The following is a 25,423-nucleotide window of genomic DNA, read 5'->3' as shown; positions in this document are numbered from 1 at the left end:
AAAGACTTTAAAATGTTCCAGTTCTCTAACCCAATAATTCCACTTCTGGGACTCCATATTAAGAAAATGCACAAAACCAACTACATACAACTACATGGTCGTCCATGCCAATAACTGGAAATTTTTTTTTTTTTTTTTTTTTTTAGACAGAGTTTTGCTCTTGTTGCCCAGGCTGGAGTGCGGTGGCGTGATCTCGGCTCATCGCAACTTGCCCCTCCCAGGTTTAAGTGATTCTCCTGCCTCAGCCTCCTGAGTAGCTGGGATTATAGGCATGCACCACCATGCCTGGCTAATTTTGTATTTTTAGTAGAGATGGGGTTTCTCCATGTTGGTCAGGCTGGTCTAGAACTCCTGACCTCAGGTGATCCATCCCAAAGTGCTGGGATTACAGATGGGAGCCGCCGCGCCCGGCCAATAACTGGAAATTTTCTAAGTGTCTATGAATAGAAAAATATTACTGTCCAGCCACAAAACAATGCTACAGAAGAGTAATGACATTAAAAAATACCTGTGATGTTAATTTGACACAATAAGCACGTAAATAGAAATTATTACTACATACTTCCTATGAATATATAGTTTTTTAAGACAATATTTGGATCAAGTTACATTTGGAAGTTTTTTCACTCTGTGACATAAGCATTTCTCCATGTCTTTGAATATTTTTGACAAAAATGGTAATGCCTTCATAATATCTATCTTACGGACACACCATAATGTACTGTCGGCTCTGTTCATTCTTGGGTGACATTTAAGAAATTTGGCTTAGTGTAGTGGCTCATGCCTGTAATCCCAGCGCTTGGGGAGGCCGAGGCAGACAGATCACCTGAAGTTAGGAGTTCGAGACCAGCCTGGCCAACATAGAGAAACCCCCGTCTCTACTAAAATTACAAAAATTAGCCAGGTGTGGTGAATGCACCTATAATCCCAGCTACATTGGGAGGCTGAGGCAGGGAGAATTGCCTGAACCTGGGAGATGGAGGTTGCTGTGCGCCAAGATGGTACCACTGCACTCCAGCCTGGACAACAGAGCAAGACTCCATCTCAAAAAAAAAAAGAAATTTAATAAACAACTTTGTATATCCATATCAAAATTCTGGTTACTTCCTTCATTTTATGTATCTCAAGGTGAAATGACAAGACTAAAAGGTGTAAATGTTTTAAATTCTCAATATAGTGATTACCTATTTGTACAGGTTTACTTTCAATCTATAGTGTAAACACACACACAAAATATATGTACTATCTTAAAATTTTTATATTACATATACATTCAGAGAATCATTCTCAGTAGGTGGTTAGTAAATATGCCTGGATGTCATGACAGAAATAAATACAATTCAACTGATCAAATATTAAAAACAATCTTATACATTTGAATTCCTACTAATAATTTCATTTAATTATCTATTTTTATCTTGTGTACTTCCAAAAGAACAAGAGGCTACTTAAAAGTTAAAAAATGGCCAGGCACGGTGGCTCATGCCTACAATCCCAGCACTTTGGGAGGCCGAGGAGGGCGGACCACATGAGGTCAGGAGTTTGAGACCAGCCTGGACAACATGGTGAAACCCTGTCTCTTCTAAAAATACAAAAATTAGCCGGGCGTGGTGGCAGGCACCTGTAATCCCAGCTACTTGGGAGGCTGAGTCAGGAGAATTGCTTGAACCCAGGAGATGGAGGTTGCAGTGAGCCGAGATCATGCCACTGTACTCCAGCCTGGGTGATAGAGCAAGACTCTGTCTCAAAAAAGAAAAAAAGAAAAAAAAAAAAAAAGTTAAAAAAGGATGTGCAGTACATGATATTTAAAAGAAGTAAACAGAGATGTCATTTCAGAAGAACATGTGGGCTAGAGGTTAATAGGCACTTGGAGTAAGGTAATTGTTGCTCAGCTATGAAGCAAGCTCTAATTTGCCTGGCAGCTAAGACAAAAAGGAATACACATCAGCATTTATTTTAGACATGACATAATTTTTTTTTTTTTTTGAGACTGGGTCTCACTCTGTCGCCCAGGCTGGAGTGTAGTGGCACGATCATGGCACACTGCAGCCGTGACCTCAGCCTCCCAGGTAGCTGAGACTAGAGGTGTGTGCCCCCACACCTGGCTAATCTTTTGTATTTTTTGTAGAGACAGGATTTCGACATGTTGCCCAGGCTGGTCTTGAACTCCTGGGCTCAAGTCATCCTCTTGCCTCAGCCTTTGAAAGTGCTGGGATTACAGGCATGAGAACCACTGTGCCTGGCTGATACACTAATTTTTATCATCAGAATTCCTATTTGAACATAACTTTGAGGCCTCTACTGGTTTTACAAAACCTGAACATGTGTGAAAATAACTGCAAGTTTTATAGCCCAGGTTTGGGCTCAAAATAGCTAGAAAAATTAAAAAGAATCGGCCGGGCGCGGTGGCTCAAGCCTGTAATCCCAGCACTTTGGGAGGCTGAGACGGGTGGAGCACGAGGTCAGGAGATCGAGACCATCCTGGCTAACACGGTGAAACCCCGTCTCTACTAAAATACAAAACTAGCCGGGCGAGGTGGCGGGCGCCTGTAGTCCCAGCTACTTGGGAGGCTGAGGCAGGAGAATGGCATAAACCCGGGAGGCGGAGCTTGCAGTGAGCTGAGATCCGGCCATTGCATTCCAGTCTGGGCAACAGAGTGAGACTCCGCCTCAAAAAAAAAAAAAAAAAAAAAAAAAAAAAGAAGCATTGCACTTTGGGAGGCCAAGGCAGGCGGATCACGAGGTCAAGAGATCGAGACCATCCTGGCCAACGTGGTGAAACCCTGTCTCTACTAAAAAAAACCCCAAAATTAGCTGAGTGTCGTGGCACGTGCCTGTAGTCCCAGCTATTCGGGAGGTTGAGGCAGGAAAATTGTTTGAACCCGGGAGGCAGAGGCTGCAGTGAGACAAGATCATGCCACTGCACTCCAGCCTGGCAACAGAGCGAGACTCTGTCTTAAAAAAAAAAAAGAGAAAAAAAAAGAAGCATTTTCAAATAAAAAAAGTTACAGCAGAAACAAAATATACCTTGAATTTCATGGAGGAAAGTTTATAGAGGATGTCTCCCATGTGTTCACGAATAATGGACCATGTGATTTTATTGTCACTCTGGGCAGTGGTTTCAACAGCTCTACGAGCCATATCATAAAATGCAATCATGTTGGACAGCATCCCTACTGTCTTGTAGAATGGGCAGAACCTAGAATAAATGATGGTCAAAAAAATTAACAAAAATAAATTCCAAAACAGGTTCATACTTTATATAAAACTACTAGAGCATTTGTTTCTTTATCTAAGTATGCAGATTGCTTACTTATTAGACGATACATAAGGAATAAAAAAATAATAGTGAAAAGACCAACAACTACTTAACCAGAGTTTTTGGACAGAGATATCTCAGGATATGGGATAGAAGAAGATATATATTCTTTTATTTATTTTAAGGGTAAATTTTACTTTTCTCTGTTAAAATCATCAAGTTGGAGAAACAATGAAACAGTATTGCTATAATCTAATGACTCTCTGAGGGTTTGTTTTTGTACAATGCAGTTAAATAAGTAACACAAATGGTAAAATAACTGAGTTGTAAAGACTCCCTTGTGATAATGGATTAGGTTTAATGAGTAATAAGAAAGCAGGAAATTGCAAGTTCCTAAAGTTAGTAGTAGCCCCTTTTTTCTTAATGTGTTCATTTTCATTTGCCAATACTTTTTAAGTAACAGACACAAGAACAAATACTCAATTTCAGTCACATACATTCTTACAACTTTTGGACATGTTTAAACACATTTGCGTACATAATTTCATGCATACTCCTATTACACCTTTTCCAAAGAATTTTTCCCTTGTTATCTTTGTGTAGGTGGTTCCTAGAAGCTTCATAAGTTCCCAACAGAGCAAATTTCTGGGGCTTACTGATAAACTGGCATATTTACTGCTTGCCTTACATTCCGGTAATCCTTTTATTGGCTCAGTTCCTTCTTCAGTCTTATATGGGGCCAAATATGATTTGAGGGAGAAAAGATAATCTGGCATGAAAGGGCTAAATTCTCAAAGTTGAAAAGAAATGAGAACTTTAAACAAGCCTCAGTAGTAGCATTGATAATGATGAAAAAAAGAAAGCACTGAGTAGGAGTTGGAGTGCTCTAACAGAGACCTTGGTAGAAAGCAAGCAATAGGACTCTTGGGAAACGAGGCATGAAAGCAGAACTATTAATTATTTAGGAAAAGAGTAAAAGAAGCCAGGCGTGTTGGCTCATGCCTGTGAGTCCCAACACTTTGGGAGGCCGAGGTGGGTGGATTGCTTGAGCCCAGGAGTTGGAGACCAGCCTGGGCAACATGGCAAAACTCAGTCTCTACCAAAAAAAAAAAAAAAAAAAAAAAAAAATTAGCTGGGCATGGTGGTGGGCACCTGTAGTTCTAGCTACTCAGGAGGCTGAGGTGAAAGAACTGTCAGGAGGTTGAGGCTGCAGTAGCTGAGACTGCACTATTGCACTCTAGTTTGGGTGACAGTGAGATCCTGTCTCAAAACAACAACAACGTAACAGAGTAAAGGAGACATGGGCAGTGGAAAGAAACGAAGAAGGCTTCTGCACTAAGCCACAATTAAATCTAACTATAGATGAACGTTATGAGTGAAAATACTGTTATAATTGGACAAATGAGCAAATCAAGACAAGGGACATATTAGGTCATTAGATGTCTACTACAAATATACAAATAAACCAATCTACTAAGTCAGAGTGTATGAGCCTATATGAGAATAAAAAAAGGTTTTTATGTGTACTCCTTCACCAAAATACAATAGAAAATCCTCAAATAAAAAAAGAAAATCAATATAGCTTACCTGTCATAAGGAGTATATCCATTTTGTTGTAGGAAATCATCTTTGATAAGTTTTGCTACCTCCAGAGTGATTTTATCTGTTTCTGCCAAAGAAGCCTAGAAGAGAAAAGATATTTTAGACATTTACTCTAAAATGTAAGATCGATGGCGGCAATTAATTAACAAGCAGAAACTATATAATCCACAATCACCTATTGTTAATAAATTTACTTATAACTGCTTTTTGATTGCTGTTCTTTTAAACTGTGGTTAAAAGCATATAACATAAAATTTACCATCTTTGCCGCTTTTAATTATATAGTGCAGTAGTGTTATGTATACTCACATTACTGTGAAACAGATTTCTAGAGCTTTTCCATGTTGTAAGTTCGGAACAGTAACTCTCCTTTCTCTCCTCCCCCAGCCCCAGTAACCACTATTCTACTTTCTGTTTCTATGAATTTGACTATTTTAAATACCTCATAAAAATGAAATCATATAATGTTTATCCTTTTGTGACCAGCTTATTTCACTTAGCATAATGCCCTCAAAGTTCATCTGTACTGAGGCATGTGACAGGATCTCTTTCTTTTTTAAGGCTGAATAATATCTCATTTTATACACACACGCAAACACACACCACATTTTGTTTATGGATTCATCCATAGATGGGCATTTGGGTTGCTTCCACTTCCTGGCTATTGTGAACAGTGCTGCTAAGAACATGGGTCCGGGTGCAGTGGCTAACACCTGTAATCCCAGCACTTTGGGGGGCCGAGGCAGGAAGATCGCTTGAGCTCAGGAGTGCGAGACCAGCTTGGGCAACATGGTGAAAACCTGTCTCTACAAAAAATACAAAAATTAGCCAGGCGTGGTGGCATGCGCCTGTAGACACAGCTACTTGGGAGGCTAGGGTGGGAAGATTGCTTGAGCCTGGGAGGCAGATAGAGGTTGCAGTGAGCTGAGATCGTGCCACTGCACTCCAGCCTGGGTGACAGAGTGAGAACTTGTCTCACAAAAAAAAAAAAAAAAAATCCCAAACAAACATGGGTGGCAAAAAGCTTGCTGTTCTTGGCCAGATGCTGTGGCTCACACCTGTAATCCCAGCACTTTGGGAGGCCAAGGTGGGCAGATCACAAGGTCAAGAGATCGAGACCATCCTGGAAAACATGGGGAAATCTCATCTCTACTAAAAATACAAAAATTAGCCAGGTGTGGTAGCACGCGCCTGTAGTCCCAGCTACTCGAGGGGGCTGAGGCAGGAGAATCCCTTGAACTTGGGAGGCGGAGGTTGCAGTGAGCCGAGATCGCGCCAACTGCACTCCAGCCTGGTGACAGTGCGAGACTCCCTCTCATAAATACATACATACATACATAAGCTTGATATTCTTTTCTTGAAATATCTCTTCACATCTTGGCTTGCTATCTTAATTATTTGTATTCTCAGTCTTAAGTTTGTTTAATAAAAATCTATATAGCTCATAGTTGAATTTTAAAAACATTACAAAGTATTTAGAACTATGAAGTACAGTAAGTATGTACTATTCTATGTCTGAGTGCTATTTTACTAGTATAGCTAAGTTACAGAGCTTCATCCTTTAAATATCACTACCTCAAAAGCCCTAACTTTTACAATCGCCGTAGCAGCCTTAAGAGATAATATTAGTGTTGCTGGGATCACTAACAGGTAAAGATTTCTTGGGAGTGGAAAATGGATAAGCCCAATGAGTTAACTACATTCTTCCATTATTTATGCGTGCTAAGCTCCTTAGGTAAGGATCAGGTCTCCAGTTTTTTTTTTTGTAAATCCCTTTTATCCGTAGTCCTCTCTTCAACCACAGGTAAATATTAAACAATGTTTTATGTGCATTCTTTTATTTGCATAAATTCATGTACAATGTGTATTTTATTTTGTGCAAGTGTCTTTAATTATGTAAAACATTCTTACTTGTGTCTTTGGTTTGCTACTTTGTTTCGATCCACCCATGCTGCTGTGCCACATGGTCTGCAGCTTCCAGCTCTCACATATTTCATCCTCTGTGGTGTGCACCCTCCCTATTTTACCTTCCATCTTTTGCTCACAGTAGAGGACATTCAGATTTCTTCTATTTTTCCACCACCACAAACATCCACTTAAGGACCTGTTTGAGAATTTCTTTGGGGATAAATATCCAGAAACAGAATTGCTAGGTCCCAGGGTAAGTCAGTCAGTCCTATCAGACTGGTCTCCACAATGGCAGCAACAGACAATCCGCCCACCAGTTCCTCTGTCCCCACAACACTGGGCAATATTTGACATTTTAACTAGTATAATGTGGTGTTCTCAGTGTTGCTTGAGCAATTCTCCATAGGTCTTAGTCTTTTGGGATTCCTTTTCTATAATCAGTCTGTTCTTTCTTTTGGCCACATTTCTGTTGAAGTTCTAGTCTTCTTATTCATTTACAGGAGATCTTTGTACATTTTAGACATTAGTCCATCGGTTTTTTTCTTTAATTTTTTAAAAGTATTTTAAAATTAAAATTTTCTAAACATTTTCTTATTATGTATTTACTTATTTTTTAATAGAGATAAGGTCTCACTCTGTCACCCAGGATGGAGTGCAGTGGCGAGATATCGCTTCACTGTAGTCTCAACCTCCTGAGCTCAAGTGATCCTCCCACCTCAGCTTCCCAAGTAGCTGGGACTACTGGCCTGCACCACCACACCCAGCTGATTTTTATATTTTTTGTAGAGACAAGGTCACGTCATGTTGCCCAGGCTGGTCTTGAACTCCTGGAGTCAAGCCATCCACTCACCTCAGCCTCCCAAAGTGCTGGGATTACAGGTGTGAGTCACAATGCCCAGGCAGTCCATGAGTTTTAGATGTCACAAACTTCCTCTCCCAATGTCACTGGTCTGTTATCCTTAACCAGGATAGGCCTTTGCTAAACATAAATGCTTACTTTTCATGTAATCAAAAAACTCTTTTTATTGTTTTAAGGCTAATGTTAAGGGGTTTATTTTAGAAGTCCTTTTCCAACTCTAGATCACAAAGATATTTTCTTAATATTTGTTTTCTATTAAACTGAAAGTCTTACCTTTCCCATGTAAATTGTGAATCTATCTGGATTCTAACTTTGTATGTGGAATTAGAGAACAATCCAATTTTGTTTTTTTCCTCCAAATAGTAAACAGTTTTCTATCACAGACTAAAACAATCTATCTTCTCCTCACTTGATTTTTGGTACCATCTTTGCAATATCAATGGTTTATACAATCACAAGTCTATCTCTATTCTGTTCCACTGGTCTGCTGGTCTGTTATTTTACCAATACCACACTATTTTTATTATTATGGTTTTGTATTTCCCCTTATCCAATAGGGGAAAAGCTCACACTTTACTGTTCTTATTTAAGGTTGTGAATCTTTGTGAAATCAAATGAATTTTAGATTGGAGTTACATTGAATTTACAGATTAAAGAGAAATGGCCCTTTTTTTTTTTGAGATGGAGTCTTACTCTGTCGCCCAGGCTAGAGTGCAGTGGCGCATTTTTGGCTCACTGCAGCCTCCGCCTCCCAGGTTCAAGCAATTCCCCTGCCTCAGGCTCCCAAGTAGCTGAGATTACAGGTGCCCGCCACCATGCCCAGCTAATTTTTTGTATTTTTAGTAGAGATGGGCCAGGCTGGTCTTAAACTCCTGACCTCGTGATCTGCCCGCCTCAGCCTCCCAAAGTGCTGAGATTACAGGTGTGAGCCACCACGCCTGGCTGAGAAGTGGCGTCTTTTTAATAAGTCATTCCATCCAAGAGCATGGACTGTTTCTATTTTCAGATCATCTTCTGTTTCATTTATTAGTTTAAAAGTGGTTTTCATAGAAGAAATACGTATTTCTGGTTAGTTCCTACACTCTAGTTTTTGTTGCTATTGAGAACATCTTATTTTTACTTTTATTTTCTAGTTGGTATTGCTAGTACAGAGAAATTCTCTTGATTTGTGTTTATCTTGAATCATAACCCCCCAGTGAACTCTTATTTCTGTTTCTCTATTAATTCTGTTATATTTCTAGTATAAGAGTTCATTATCTACAAACAATGACATTGTTATCTCTTTCTTTACAACTTTTCTTTTTTCTCTTCTTACATCATTGGTTATGATCTCTGGTATTCGACTGAACACAGTGATGAGACTAGGCATGCTTGTCTTAATCTCAGTTTTTAAATGAAATGCATCTGAAATTTCTCCAGTAAGTAAAGTGGTTTCCCTAGGTCTTAGTATATTACTTTCAACACATTAAGGAAGTTCTCTTCCATTCCTTGCTTGCTAAGATGTTTCTAAAAATTGTAATAAACTTCAAATATTTTTCTACATTAATTGAAATATCCTTTTCTGATTATATTATTACTTTAGTGAATTACAATAGATTTTCTGTGTCTAATATGGACATTCCTGAGATAAACTTGCTTATGATGCATCATTTTGTTGTCTTTAATATCCTACTGGACCTCATACGCTAATATTTAATATTTTATTAAGTATCTACATTCATACCTACATTCATCAACAATATTAGCCTATATTTTTCCTTTCTTGTATTGCCTTTATCTGGTTTTACAGTTCTTCCTGTTTCTTGCTTCTCTTATTGGGCAGATAAGAGAATATTTTTATTCTATAAATAATAAGTAGTAATACATGCTACAATGTTAGCTATCTCCAAATATTAACCTTTTTTGGAATAAATTAGGAGGTGATTTTATAACATATAATAAAAAGAACAAAACCAGACAGAGAACTCTGAGTACTAACTAGCATTGCATACTATCTGAGAAGTCTTTTCATTCTGGCATTTAATTTGCCTAAATTTAATTACACTATCTTTCCTTGAAGAATCAAGATACAGACACAAGAATGTAAGTCACCTGTTTAAGGCCACATAGCTAATTAATGGAGGAACTAGAAGCCAATCCTTCTGGTACCTAGCCCTAGCATTCCTACAAAAATGTATGTTAACAAATCCTAACTCTACCACCTCTAATTTGGTTGGTGATGGGTATATTCCCTTTCAAGATAAAAGTAAATCAAGTGTTTCTTTCTCACCTACAATATACCCAAGAACCATGCTAAGTACTGTAAAGAATTAAAATTTCAATTAAAATATTTAATAAATATTTATTTTGCTAGGCAAGAATCTGCAATATCTAAGGCTCTATCTATTCTTGTAACACCCCAGTGTAACCCACAGATCTATCTTCCATGGAATTTAACAACTCACCTTTCCAACAAGCTGTACAATTTCTGCCAGGTCTTCTTCTTCCTGCAGAATTTCCTTAGCTTTGGTCCTCAGAGGAACGAACTCTGTGAAGTGTTTGTCATAGTATTCATCCAAGGCACGCATATACTTGCTGTAGCTGATAAGCCAATTGACAGAGGGGAAATGCTTACGCTGAGCTAGTTTCTTATCTAAGCCCCAGAACACCTGATTAAAAACAAAACAAAACAAAACAGTAATTTTTCTTAAAAAACAAAGTTAAAAAAATTCTGAAGCATATTTGTCTTAACCATGCAACCTTTTTTTTTCTTTGAGACAGAGTCTTACTCTATCACCCAGGCTGGAGTGCAGTGGTATGATCTCCGCTCACCACAACCTCTACCTCCTGGGTTCAAACAATTCTCCTGACTCAGCTTCACAAGTAGCTGGGATTACAGGCATGCGCCATCAGGCCTGGCTAATTTTTGTATGTTTAGTAGAGATGGGGTTTCACCACGTTGGCCAGGTTTATCTCGAACTCCTGACCTCATGTGATCCTCGGCCTGCCAAAGTGCTGGAATTACAGGCATGAGCCACATGCCTGGCCCCTAAATATGCAATTCTATAATTCACTGGTCAAATTATACATCGTTTTAATATATACTAAGTAAAATTAAGACAGAATAAAATTTGCAGAAAATGACAATAATCTATTTCCTTTCATTTTCAAAGTGGGTAATACCTACAAATCAAATTTAAAATTTACCTGTATTTTCTTAATAGTGTGTCAAATCCAACAGCAAAAAGAAAAATTAATTTACTCTTTTGAAAATTATTATGGTACAATAGAACCAGACAAAGTTTATGCAGATGGAATATACACTTTACTTTGATTAAAAACCTCTAACTGGCCAGGCATGGTGGCTTACGCCTGTAATTCTAGCGCTTTGGGAGGACGAGGCAGGTGGATCACCTGAAGTCAGGAGTTCGAGACCAGCCTGGCCAACATGGTGAAACCCTGTCTCTATTAAAAATACAAAAAATTAGCCAGGTGTGGTGGCGGGTGCCTGTAATCCCACCTACTTGGGAGGCTGAGGCAGGAGAATCGCTTGAACCTGGGAGGTGGAGGTTGCAGTGAGCTAAGTTCGTGCCATTGCACTCCAGCCTGGGCAACAAGAACGAAACTCTGTATAAAAACAAAACAAAACAAAAATATCTAAGTGTTTCGATTAAATTTAGCGCCCTATCATTCACGGGGCCAATCCAATAACAACTGACAGTGATTTTTGTAAGGGCAAACATTCATAGATATTCCATGCATTTCTAACTCTATCCCGTTTCCCCAAAATTTGAAACTCAAAAGTTTAGCAATGTTAAAGAGCCTGAGAGTTGTAAATTTAGCCTCCGGCCTTTCCTTTTGTCTGATACTGTCATAAACACAAGTAAATATTCTGTTTTTCCCACATGAATAATACACATACATCACTTTTTTTTTTTTTTAACTATAGCTCTGATTTGTACACATCTTTTATTTGGGCTTCTTTTAATAGTCAAGCTATCCACTAAAATTCATGTCTTGTCACTGGGAAGCAAATGCTTAGGCAGAAACTGCATTTTCCAGCCTTGCTTTCACCTGGATGTGGCTAACAGAATGAGTGGAATGACTGTCACTTTTGAATCTAAGGTTCAAAAAAGGTGGGTATGCCTTCTCCTCAAGGCCTAGCTCACTTGTGTCAGCTAGATGCAGATGATCACCAGGCTAGGTGACAGTGGAGTCACAAGATGGAAGGAATCCTGGACTCAGAATTATTACTAAACAGAAGAGAGCCTTGGACCATACTGTGAAGAGAAATAACTTCTGGGTATTACACATTTTTGGGCCGCTTTGTTTCTATAACTAGGGTTACTATGACTTAAAGGATAGTATTACTCTAATACTAATAAAACTTTTGCTACCTAGATATATTTTCCACTTATATATTAAGTTTATTATAAATCCTACGTAAACAGCTAAGAAAAAAACACAGTATTAAAGGCTCTGTGTTGAGAGTGTTTCTAAAACAGACTTTACCATTGCCTATCCTTTAGAGACTAAATTAAATAATTTACAATGATTACATTAGATCGCATTAGAACAGCAGGGGCCGCAGAGAGGAGGAAAGGCTCAGAAGTTGACTACACTAGGGAAAGACATACCTGAACGATACCAAGAGTGGCAGATGTAACTGGATCAGAAAAATCACCACCAGGTGGAGAAACTCTAAATTAAAAAAAAAAATGGTCATTACAAAAAAATACAGTCATTAGAAACGCTTATGAAAAATAACATATATATAAATGTTAAATTTTTTTGAAAGTCAATTTTAATGTAAACAACTTTTTAATGTAAATAACTTCAGAAATGACCTTTGGAAAGAAAATCTTACCTAAAAATCTTAAACAAAAGCCAGTATTTAAGTTGTAAATAAGAATGGAAACTACAGAACACCTTCTAGTATGAGATATGAGAGAGATATTTTATTATAATCAATTTTATTATTCTAATCAAATAGATGAAGCAAGAAGGAAAAGCTCCAAGAAAAAAAGGATGGCTTTACCTAGTGATCATGAATCTTCACTTCCGTTTACCAAGATGCAATCTCACCTTATTAGGTCTATAATTTTCTAAATTACAAAAATTAAATAAGTATCTAAATTAAACATAGATAAAGTCAAACCTATGGAACCTAGAACATGTAGAAATTGCCTAAACATATGCATCTTCAAAGAGCTCCTTAGGTGACTGTGGAGTGCAACCCTCCTTAAGAATCGCTGCTCCCAGTGGGAGCTAAATATTCTCTTTAAAATAAGTGACTTTTTTTCTCTATTTAATACATCTGTAACTTTTTTCCTTTCATAAAGTAAATGGTTTGGGTGCTTACGCTCCTACAATGCTGACACTCCCTTCTCTTTCAGGATTTCCAAGACATTTCACCCTGCCTGCTCGTTCATAAAAAGAGGCCAGCCGGGCACCAAGATAGGCTGGATATCCACTATCTGAAAAAGGAAAAGAAATTTTAAAACAGAGTTTCTAAGCCAGCCCCGAAAATCCTATCAGCCTTGTTTACATGATAAGCCATACACAGACTTACCTGCAGGCATTTCAGCTAAACGACCAGAGATCTCTCTAAGGGCCTCAGCCCATCTAGAGGTAGAGTCAGCCATCATACTGACATGATAGCCCATGTCACGGAAGTACTCTGACAGTGTGATTCCTAAATTGGGAAGAATATTATTATAAGTTACAAAGCTAGCATATAAAATCCTGGATCTTTCCACCCTTAAGAAAACTTTAAAGCAAAAAGTATACAACATAGACTGCTAACGGCTCTCTCAAAGCTGCTCTTCCTCTTTTTCTGGGCACACACTGAACTGTTTCCTAGCATCCTGTGCACTTAGATATGGCCAAGTAACTGATCTCTGGCTAAGAAAATTCAAGTCAAAATAATGTGTTCTATGGCCAGGCAAGTCACATACTCTTCCCTACTCTTTCTTCCTTCTGGCCTACTGAAATGGAGAGAACTCCCAGTAGTCTTGGAAGCCATGTGTTGAAAATGGTAGAGTTCGTTTCAGCCTGGATCGTGGCCCAGGATGACAGAGTAAAGAGTCCCCTGAACACTTGAAATAAACATCTATTATACTGAGCAAATATACATTTGGAATTATTTGATGCCACAGCCTAGCTTACCTTAATATAATGCACATTTTAGAAAGCAGGATATGACTTTCTCTATTTGTTGAAATAATTAAATCTGAAATTAATTTTCAAATGTAGCTTCTCTATATATATCACATACACACACACAAGCATGTATGCATGCAAAAGTAACCCTTAACCAATCAGCTTGGGTGGCTATTTTTCAAAAGTAACAAATGTTATTAAAATGAGTAATATCTCAATTGTAATGTCCAGATTATTCTGCTATGCAGATCAGGTCCTATCCTGTAAATTTAGTCAGTAAACCACTTATAAGCAGCTAATATACAGAAATGGGTGTTGGGTTCTAGTTCCTATTCTGTCATTAACCTTAGCAAAACAACTCGATCTCCCAGTGTGGCTTCCTAACCTATTAAAAATGGAATAATGCCTGCCCTATATACTTCTATGTAGCAGATGAAGTGAATTAAATAAATGTCATCTAAAAAGTACAAAGTGTTATGAAACTCTAAGATACTAGGAAAAATGTATAGTTATAAAAGCTCCAAAATCTAATGCCTTGGTTTCTTTATTTTACTGGTAAAGAAACAGAGGTTCATATAAGTAAAATGAACATAATTAATGGAAAACTCAGCACTTTACTATTTGTCATATTGCATCTTTCAGAATAAAAAATACTGACTGTTGAGGCATCCATAAAATGGTCTCACGAAGAAAGTCTTTAGGAAACATTATCAATATTAAGGCTTCAACAACACAATGATTACCACATATTCCAATCTAATAAGAACAGATCCTTTCTTATACAAGCACGCTGTGTTTTAAATCTGTGATGAAATGTCACAGATACTTGTGATATTAGAAAGAAATGGCAGAAAAGACACATACACATGAGTAAGTGAGAATTCTGACAGACCTACAGGTATCAGATAAAGCTTCTTCAAACTTGAAGGCACATCCTGAGGAGCAGTGCTTTGTTTGGAACACTGCAAAAAGCTACATGGCCAGTTGCAGGAGTTCCTTGTACCCAGTTTGGCATCAAAGAGAAGCAGGGAGATGGGGATGAATAAAACAAAAGTAGGTACTCCCTATTTTCACTAAGTGAAAAGTGGGTGAGGCAGAGGGGAAGAATTCACTGTGAATGGTCTTACAGGTGCTGATTTCTGGTATTAGGCAAGAAGAGTAAAATAGCTTTTTTACACAGCTGCATGCCATAGCAAACTTCACAAGTTACCATGAAGAATTCCTACTACCCGGGACACAGTCACAGCCACCCCTCCCATCTCCTACAAAGATGAGTAACAGTAATAATAAACATCGGTATACGATATTTAAACAAAGATAAAATAAGAAAAAAGACAGAAGAGAAGAATACAATGATGATCAAATAACTTGCCAAAGAATAAATTAAAACTGTGACCACAGTTAAAAAAAAACAAAAAACCCTGTCATAATGCAGCCTACTACAAAATAAAATCTCAAGACATATGGAGCAAGATAAGAGGAGTTATTTCATGAGCTGGCAGAACAAAAAGAAACAGAAGTGAAGGTTTCATTAGAAGCAACACAAAGAATAAATACCATTTATCCTGTGAACAGACAAAAGGCTAAATAAAAAGGATCAGAGAGGAAATAATGCACATGGAAAACAAATAACAAAATTCTAGTATGTCCAGTTGGTATATTTGAAGAAGATAGCCATAATGAAAAAGTTTCAGATGCAATTTTCTACATTTTTCCAAAATAAAAGACATATTTCATAGATTAAAAGGGTACATTATGTCTCTAGAACAATTTCATGAAACTACCAATATTGGGATATATCCTAATAAAGTTAAGAGACTTCAAATTTAAAGAGAAAGTCCTTTGGGAAAAGAGAAAAATCACCTACAAAAGGAAAAAAAGCAGGCCAGCCTCAGCTTTTAATGTCCCCAGCATTTAATACTAGTTCTCAAAGAAAGAAATATTGATCAGGAATTTTATACTCAGCCAAACTACTATTAAAGTTTAAAGGCAGTAGAAAAAAAAATCAAATTTATGAAGAAACAAGAATTCAGAGAACATAGTTGCCATAAATCTTCTTGAAGAAACTTCCAAAAGTCAAATCTTAGCCAATAAAGAAATGGAGAAATTATAGCCAAGGACTGCTAGTGAGCATTAACTCCATTTTAATGTAGGTCTACAGTTAATTCAAATATTGGCTTTATGGCTACAGAATAAAATGTAAGTTTTATAAATCCTGAAAATGTAGACATAAAAGCTGGGATGGAAATGGAACCAAAGATGGAAGGTCATTAACACATGAATTGTCTTATCTTTTATATCCCCAGACAAAATATATTAATTCAAAGCTGATAACTCAAGTTACAAAGGTACAACTATATTTAAAACTAGATCAATGATAAAACATGTAGTGAAAAAAGGTAGTATAAGATCATTTTATGACATTAAAAAGACTGCAGCTCAATAAATGTCTTATATTCATTTATTCTGAAGATATAATACGTAATCTTTTTTTTTTTTTTTTTTTTTGAGACAGAGTCTTGCTCTGTAGCTCAGGCTGGAGTGTAGTGACGCAATCTTGGCTCACTGCAACCTCTGCCTCCCGGATTCAAGCGATTCTCCTGTCTCAGCCTCCTGAGTAGCTGGGATTAAAGGTGCCCACCACCACGCCCGGCTAATTTTTTGTATTTTTAGTAGAGACAGGGTTTCACCATGTTGGCCTGGCTGGTCTTGAACTCCTGACCTCAAGTGATCTGCCCGCCTGGGCCTCCCAAAGTACTGGGACCACAGCCGTTGAGTCACCGCGCTTGGTCAAGTAAAATATTTTTTAAAAGCTAGGAATGTGCTTATATGTACAGAGACATTTTAGAATGAAAGCAAAAAGTTCTTTAGAAAAGTTTGGTGCTAGCTTTACACTTAAGAACAGATGTTAACCGCTTTTATTCCAATTATATACTCACCAGTATAAATAGAGGCTTCTCTAGCAGCAACAGGCATATTGGAGGTATTGGCTACCAAAGCTGTCCTCTTCATAATTGACTCTACCTTACCATCAACCTCCATTGTGAGCTAGAGGTAAAATATATATTAGTGAATCTCCAATTTTTAAGGTAACATTTTAGCCCTCCATCTTTTTCTTTTTTTTTTTAAACTTTTGCCCATATTTAATGCCTCTTATAATCAGTGTCCCTAAAGTAATATTCCCAACCACTCCAACCTCTCTTCCCTGCTCCACGGTGCTATGAAGAAGATAGACATTATTTCAATTTCATAAATAAAATAAATATTTTATGAAAAAAGAAATATTACCATAATAATCTAGATCATAAATCATATGCAAAGTTCACATCTATAAATGTTTTATTTCATCTTTCTCTCAATAAGTAAAAACCACCAGACCATAAAAAGAAACTTTCAATTGTTTGACTTAAGAATTAAAATTCCTGGCCAGGAGCAGTGGCTCATGCCTATAATCCCAGCACTTTGGGAGGCTGAGGTGGGTCGATTACTGGAGGTCAGGAGTTCAAGACCAGCCTGGCCAACATGGTGGAAACCCTGTCTCTACTAAAAATACAAAATTAGCTGGGCATGGTGGCGTGCGCCTGTAATCCCAGCTACTCAGGAGGCTGAGGCAGGAGAATCGCTTGAACCTGGGAGGCAGAGGTTGCAGTAAGCTGAGATGGTGCCACTGCACTCCAGCCTGGCCAAAAAGAGCGAAACTCCATCACACACACAAAAAGAATTAAAATTTCTTTTCTTGAATATACAAATTAATTACAAATATAATTTTAAAATTCCTTAAAGATCCTTGATGAATGACAGCATTGCTCCAGACCCAACACAAAGCTTTATTAATTGTCAATGAACATTGATTAGTGGTATTTTCTCTAGGATATTATTTGAAGCTTTATACAGACCTCTGGGAAGTCCCGGAGGACTTCAGACATCTCATTTCCTCTTTCACCACATCCTACATAGATGATTACATCACTGTTAGAATACTTGGATAGAGACTGTGATATCACTGTCTTTCCACAGCCAAAGGCTCCCGGGATAGCAGTAGTTCCTCCCTGGACACACCTAAAGAAAGAAAACAAAATATGGATTACTTGACTTGCTAATAGATATTAATAAATAAAGTAGGGGCTGGGCGCAGTCGCTCACGCCTGTAATCCCAGCAGCACTTTGTGGGGCCGAGGCAGGTGGATCATCTGAGATCAGGAGTTCGAGACCAGCCTGGCCAACATGGTGAAACCCCGTTTCTACTAAAAATACAAAAAAAAAAAAAAAAAAAGAAAGAAAAGAAAATTAGCTGGGCGTGGTGGTGAGCACCTGTAATCCCAGCTACTCTGGAGGTTGGGGCAGGAGAACTGCTTGAACCTGAAAGGCGGAGGTTGCAGTGAGCCGAGATCGCGCCTTTGCACTCCAGCCTGGGTGACGAGCAAAAAACTCCATCTCAAAAAAAACAAAACTAAATAAAAATAAATAAATAAAATAGGTAAGGAACACAAAAACACAAGTTACAGATAGAAAGCACTACGAAATATATTCCATAAACTGGAGAAGAGAGAGATACGAAAATAATAAGATAAAATAAGGCTAGGTACAGAGGCTTATGCCTGTAATCCCAATGCTTTGGGAGACTGAGGTGGGAGGACTCCCTGGGCAAAAGAGCGAGATGCTGTCTCCATAAAAAAATTTAGAAATTAGAAGGGCATGGTGTTGCATATCTATGGCCTAGCTATTCAGAAGGCTGGGACAGGAGGATAACTGGAGCCCTGGAGTTTGAGGTTACAGTGAACTATGATCTAGGCATTACATTCCAGCCTGGGCCACAGAGTGATAACCTGTCGAGAGAGAGAGAGAGAGAGAAAGAGAGAAGAGAGAGAGAGAGAGAGAGAAGATGGTTTATGGTTTTTAAGCAGTCGTAGAAAATGGGAAGAGCAGACAACAAATTAAGAAAGATTGCTGGGCAGCAGAGAGAGCCCAGTTGATTTTATTTAGGTCAGTGCAAAAATAATGACAGTTTTTACCATTACTTTTAATAGAAATCATCAATTTATGGTGACATAAATCTACTGTTTTTTTAATTACACCACAATTCTTTGTTTTTAAAAAGTTACATATGCAAATAAATTAAATACACACTTTATGCTGGGAAATCTATTCCTGTGCATGCTTTTGGTTTACTGAGTGACCTAATAAATTGCTTGGTAATAATTTATACTTAAATCATTTGAACTTTGTACATCACAAAACCAGTTTACCATAAAATTATACAATTGGTTACAGAAAGGCTTAAGCCAAAAATTTACATCAGTTGAAAGCTATAGATATTGCAGTATTTACTTCTTTGCCATGAAATAGAGCATTGTCCCCCTTAAATCTGTCATCTGAATTATTTAATAATTTTAAATCTAGAAGCAGATCCAGCATCAAACTTAAAGTTAGGTATTCATGTTGCTTGCTTCTCAGTTTGATTTATCCCAGGTATGGAGTTTGGGACTAAATTGATCCCCTGGATCCCGTGATGACTGCAGAGATTTCCTTCACCAAAAATCAGATTAAAGCTGTATTTCTGCAGAGGTATGGGTGCACTACAGCATTTAGAAGCACACTCTGTACTATTTTCTTTCCCTCTTCCAAATGTTATCCCAGTTATTTGGGTGGGGCTTCTGTCTTGGTTTCCAGTCTAGGATAACTTAAGAAACATGGTGGCCAGGTGCAGTGGCTCACGCCTGTAATCCTAGTACTTTGGGAGCCCAAGGCAGGTGGATGACTTGAGCTCAGAAGTTTGAGATCAGCCTAGGCAACATAGTCAAATCCCGTCTCTACCAAAAATACAAAAAATTAGCTAGGTGTGGTGGTGCATGCCTGTGGTCCCAGCTACTCGGGAGGGTGAGGCAGGAGGAGGACTGCTTGAGCCTGGGAGGCAGAGGTTGCAGTGAGCTGAGATCACGCCACTGCACTCTAGCCTGGGTGAGTGAGATCCTGTCTCAACTACCAAAAAAACAAAACAAAACAAAACAAACAAACAAAAAAAACACAGTTATATTGTTTTGGTACAGATTTTCTTCAGCAAATTTAATTTTTCCAGAAAAGTTTCAGAAATACTGCTTTCTACGGGCAACCATGAAAAAAGTAAATCTTCAATGGTTTGAATTTATAGTAAGTGCTAGCAATAGAAAAAAATATTTAATTCACCATTACTACTCTAGATAATGTATTACAGTGTTAAACACATGAACCCTTTATCTATAAAGATAATAAAAACATAAGCACATATAATAACTCTGAGGGAAAATCATGGGACGCGTCTCAAACTTACGGAAAAAGGGCATCAAGGACTCTCTGGCCAGTCAACAGAGGATGATTGGCTGGCAGCTTCTCAGTGACAGGTCGAACTTGACGTACAGGCCATACTTGCACCATGGTGAACTTTTCCTTTACACCTTCAAATTCAAGCTCCAAGACAACATCCTATAAAAATACAGTAGGATTTTAGTATGGTCAAATTTGTGAACATTTCTTCCTTCAAAATCAAAGTAACCCGATTCTCCCTGGGGTTAGGAAGGTGATACATGTAAGCAAAAAGGTAATGAGTAATATAACATTTGTGAACATTGAGATGTTTTCAAACATTCACAAACAGCGCCAATGTCCATGGCCCTACAGAAATCTCTAATTTTGTTGAAATATGAATTTGAATTATCTGCTTTAGGGGGGTTGCTCCATTGGGACTGAGTCTCCAAGCTAGTGTGCAAGTCTGGTTGATTGCCCCAAATCCCTATCTTAACTCTTGTTCTCTATATCTGATAGAGCATGGTCTTATTCTTATGAAATGATTAAAAAATTACTATTTCTTATCACATTTTATTGGGAGAAAATTATATGCTATGATAGTCTTTTCAATAAAGTTATCTTCATACCCATAAAGATTACGAGCCTAATGTATTTGGTATTATATGACTGTAAATAACATTAAAGGTCTAAGTTTTAATCCAGGGCCAGGTATGGATTACAGCTTACGCCTGTGATCCCAGCACTTTTGGGAGGCCAAGGCAGGAGGATCACTTGAGTACAGAAGTTCAAGACCAGCCTGGGCAACAGACTGAGATCCTGTCTCTAAAAAAAATTTTTTTAACTTAGGCTGGGCGCAGTGGCTCACGCCTGTAATCTCAGCAATTTGGGAGGCTGAGGTGGGCAGATCACAAGGTCAGGAGATCAAGACCATCCTGGCCAACATGGTAAAACCCTATCTCTACTAAAAAAACAAAAATTAGCCGAGTGTGGTGGCAGGCGCCTGTAATCCCAGCTACTTGGAAAGTTGAGGTAGGAGAATCACTTGAACCCAGGAGGCGGAGGATGCAGTGAGCAGAGATCACCCCATTGAACTCCAGCCTGGTGACAGAGTAACAGAGCAAGAGTCCATCTCAAAAAAAAAAAAAAAAAATTAACTGAGCATGGTGGCATGTGCCTGTGGTCCCAGATACTTGGGAGGCTGAGGTGATAGAATTGCTTGAGCCCAGCAGGTTGAGGCTGCAGCGAGCTATGATTGCACCACTGCACTCCAGTCTGGGCAACACAGCAAGACACTGTCTCAAAAAAAAAAAGAAAAAGAAAAAAAGATAATTCAAATAATCCATTATATAATAATAATAATTATTACTATTTTTTGAGATGGAGTCTCGCTCTGTTGCCCAGGTTGGAGTGCAATGGTGCGATCTCAGCTCACTACAACCTCCGCCTCCCAGGTTCAAGCGATTTTCCTGCCTCAGCCTCCTGAGTAGCTGGGATTACAGGTGCCCGCCACCACGCCTGGCTAATTTTCATATTTTTAGTAGAGATGGGGTTTCACCATGTTGGTCAGGCTGGTCTCGATCTCCTGACCTTGTGATCTGCCCACCTCACCCTCTCAAAGTGCTGGGATTACAGGTGTGAGACTACGCGCCCAGTCCCATTACATAATTATTATGTGAATATTAATACACCATTAAAATCAAAGTCTATTCTATGCCTAAACAATTAGGGCTTTAAATAAATGTAGCATCAGTTAAGATGGTAGAAAACTGTCACATTTCTTTAAAAAGAAATACTATGTTCTGCTTTTTTATCCCTGAATCCAAGTTAAAAACAAATAAAAAACCTTCAAAATTATAGGAGTTACTCAAAACATATATTAAACATCAATTGTTTAATAACTTAGGGCACTAAAACTGGGCAGCTGTCATATAAAAATACAGCCACTCTGCAGGATAAAGTTCAAATGATACTTACAGAGGTATCGTAATTCCCAGGTGGAGCAATATAAGTTACAGTTCCTCTGTTTCGTGGGGGTAACATGATTTTGTGTTTGATAAGCGAGTTCTCACTGACAATTCCATAAATGTCTCCGCCAGTGATATGACTACCAACCTAGAGAATAAATGTATTTGCTGTTTAATTTTCAAATAAATGTCAAGTAGACTTGCCCCTGCTGCTATAATTTAAATCATTTACCTGACTTATCAATAAAACATTAGTTCTAAAATCCCACAAAGTAGAGTTAAGAAAAAATTTAAACTATGCTTCTGTAGTCTATTTTTATTTGGACTAACAGTACAATGTAGTTTACTAAACATTCATTTTATATTTTTTCAATAACTTCAGAAATTCTTGGTTACACAGACATACCCGTAGGTTTTTGCAAGGTGTAAAGTCCCATTTGATATCTCTGCTAAGAGCAGACACGTTTACTCCTCTGGGGATGTAGATGCTTTGGGTCTGACTGCTGATATCCGACAAAGGTCTTTGAATACCATCAAAAATGGCTCCCATAATGCCAGGACCGAGCTCTACAGAGAGGGGTTTACCAGTGCGAAGTACAGGATCTCCAACAGAAACACCAGCTAAAAACAGCAGCTAAGGAAAACCAACTATGAAGGTTTAAAGACACTATTAACAGGAAATACCACAGTTTAACAAGGAAATGCCACTCAAGAAGTGAAAACAGAAGTTCCCAAACTTTCTCAGTTCACAGGATTTGTAGTGTTTTCAGTAATTTTTTTCAGTGTCCCAGGACAAAAGATATATCTAACACTTGCATTTATTAAATAGCTATGTCTAAATAACCTAATATGCATATACGTCCTAACAACTGAGTAGCAATTTGAGAAAAATATATGCATAAGTTGAAAAAAAAAGAATATTAATTTCAGTTCTAAATATCCATAATTCTTATGAATGTATATGCCCTTGGGGAACTATATAATCTTCCAATCTTGGAATCAGATTGGAAACCTCTTCCATTTTGATTTTCACATTATACTTGCTTTTGTAGCTTAGCAACTGCCAAAAACTCAGCTTTGCAAAGATATGATGTCACTGACAAAAATATAGTACAGCAACATAATGAAACTGTTTATTATCTCAAGCTACTAGTTCATGTGGTGTCTGACAATATGTCTAACATTCCTGTGTTTGCCTCAAAAATTTTAAATATCCTGGTACCACATGAGTTTGCTGCAGCTTCTCAGAATGCCTCTGCAAAGTTTGGAAACCACAGGGCTAAAAATAGAAGCAAAACTCTCTTAATACATTGTTTCACATATACTGCTGAGGAATCAGTCCCCTGATAAGGGTATTAGTACTGGGACAAAACCTAAAATCTTAAAAATAAAGTTGTTTTGAAAACATACAAATAAGAATAAAACATATAAATAAGCATAATGAGTCCACTTTATTCTCACACATTTGTTGACAGGAGTAAAATCAGTACAACTTTTCCTGAGAGCAATTTAGCAATATTTATCAAAATTCAAAATGGGTAAGTCTTGACCTAGGAATCCAACTTCTGTGAATTCTTACTATACTTACACTGTAGCACTGTTTATAACAACCAAAGACTAGAAACCAAAACTTCTATCATTAAGATATTGTTAAGTAAATAATGGTACATTTATATGATGGAATTATTATATGGCTGTAAAAAAAAAGAACCAGAGTTATCATGAATTCCTCTAGAAATATCTCTAAACTATGTATTTTCATTTCCAGTTTTGATTATGAATATCTTCTGAACAACAACAAAGTTGAAGGAATTTTACAGTGGACTTCCAATCTCTACCAGTTAGATTCTACCTTCAACATTTTACTGTATTTATCACATATCTATCTTCTAGAATACATATACTTTTAAGTGAAAAAAAGCAAGGTGTATAACAGTACATATAATATGCTATCTTGGGAGGCCGAGGCGGGTGGATCATGAGGTCAGGAGTTCAAGACCAGCCTGGCCAAGATGGTGAAACCCTGTCTCTACTAAAAATACAAAAAATTAGCTGGGTGTGGTGGCACATGCCTATAATCCCAGCTACTCGGGAGGCTGAGGCAGAGAACAGGTTAAACCTGGGAGGCGGAGGTTGCAGTAAGCCGAGATCGTGCCACTGCACTCCAGCCTGGGCAACAGAGCGAGACTCCATCTCAAAAAAACAAACAAACAAAAAACAAATACATATAGAGAGAGAAAAAGGAAAGAAAAATACAAACATTTGTATTTGCTCATGTCTGTAATTACTAAACTAGAAGGATATAAATAAATGGAGCTATAAATGTGGTTGCATGTGTGCATGGAAGTGTGTATGTGTTTTGATAAATGGCTAGATACAAGACAACAAAGGCAAGGAGGGTTGTCACTGTTTACGTTTTCATTTATTTTAAATCTTCAAGCCATGTAAAAGATTAAACAAAAGATAAAAGTAACAATAGAAAAAATATTTCTGATTAGTCACGATTTCATAGCGACAAAACTTCTATTTTATTTAAAATTTTAGACGATTTTGTTTTAAATTGGCATCTAGTACTATAGAGAGACTAGTTATCTGCATGCATGTGTTTTAGAATGGCAAAAACATCATACCAAATAAATCTTGATTAAATACTCAAATAATTAATGCTGATTTTGAGAATCAAAGTAAAACACATATAGAAGCACTAAAAAAGTGGTTCTTCTTCACTAGGCTTAACCCTTTACGCTTATTTTTCATAGAAAATTGAAAATAAATACTATGTTTAAAAGCCAAAATTATGACAACCAAATAGTAAAGCTTTCCTAGTAATAAAACTGAAATGTAATACGTCACTCAGTGCTATTATGGTGACCAATTTATTTGTGGACTTACTATTTTAAACCGAAATCATAATTGGAGAATTTTTAACCTCACAAATCAATAGTTATTCTGTTTACGCTTTCTTCTACAGTATGTGTCCCACTGAAGAAAAAAGTTCAGTTGATCCCCCTGAAGTTAATGAATTACTGAAGCAGTAAGAGCAATGAAAGTTCAGAAGATACTAATTTCTTAAAATAAGAGTATTAATTCATAGTACCTTTCTCTCTTTCTTTAATGTACTCCTGTGTAATTCAGGTCTTTTCACAACACCAGCATCTCATGCTTCTAATATCATTAGTTGTTGCTGCTTTGCTGCTACTACCTTTGGCTTAAACCCTTAATTTTTTTTTTCTTTTCTGAAACAGAGTCTCACTCTGTCACCCAGGCTGGAGCGCAGCGGTGCAATCTTGGCTCACTGCAACCTCCCTCCTCCAGGGTTAAAGCGATTCCCCTGCCTCAGTCTCCCGAGTGGCTGGAATTACAGGTGCCTGCCACTACGCCCAGCTAATTTTCGTATTTTTATTAGAG

General features: G+C 37.7%; 1 protein-coding gene across 1 annotated transcript in view; it reads right to left on the bottom strand.

Moving 5' to 3' along the window:
* The window catches only part of ATP6V1A (ATPase H+ transporting V1 subunit A), a 64,065-nt gene that overhangs the window by 3,760 nt on the left and 34,882 nt on the right, over nt 1–25,423 (bottom strand). The window contains exons 4-14 of the mRNA XM_017858573.1: nt 22,422–22,636; nt 22,026–22,163; nt 20,077–20,228; nt 17,666–17,828; nt 16,709–16,817; nt 13,180–13,302; nt 12,970–13,084; nt 12,245–12,308; nt 10,073–10,276; nt 4,847–4,941; nt 3,028–3,199 (exon numbers count right to left, since the gene is read on the bottom strand). Of these exons, the coding sequence (XP_017714062.1) occupies nt 3,028–3,199; nt 4,847–4,941; nt 10,073–10,276; nt 12,245–12,308; nt 12,970–13,084; nt 13,180–13,302; nt 16,709–16,817; nt 17,666–17,828; nt 20,077–20,228; nt 22,026–22,163; nt 22,422–22,636 (1,550 nt within the window). The remainder of the gene's footprint in view (nt 1–3,027; nt 3,200–4,846; nt 4,942–10,072; nt 10,277–12,244; nt 12,309–12,969; nt 13,085–13,179; nt 13,303–16,708; nt 16,818–17,665; nt 17,829–20,076; nt 20,229–22,025; nt 22,164–22,421; nt 22,637–25,423) is intronic.

The sequence above is a fragment of the Rhinopithecus bieti genome, unplaced genomic scaffold (assembly GCF_001698545.2).
Source record: "Rhinopithecus bieti isolate Rb0 unplaced genomic scaffold, ASM169854v2 scaffold_45617, whole genome shotgun sequence".
Classification (NCBI taxonomy): Eukaryota; Metazoa; Chordata; class Mammalia; order Primates; family Cercopithecidae; genus Rhinopithecus; species Rhinopithecus bieti.
Note: the sequence above shows the minus strand (reverse complement) of the source record. Positions and strands in the feature narration are given on the sequence as shown.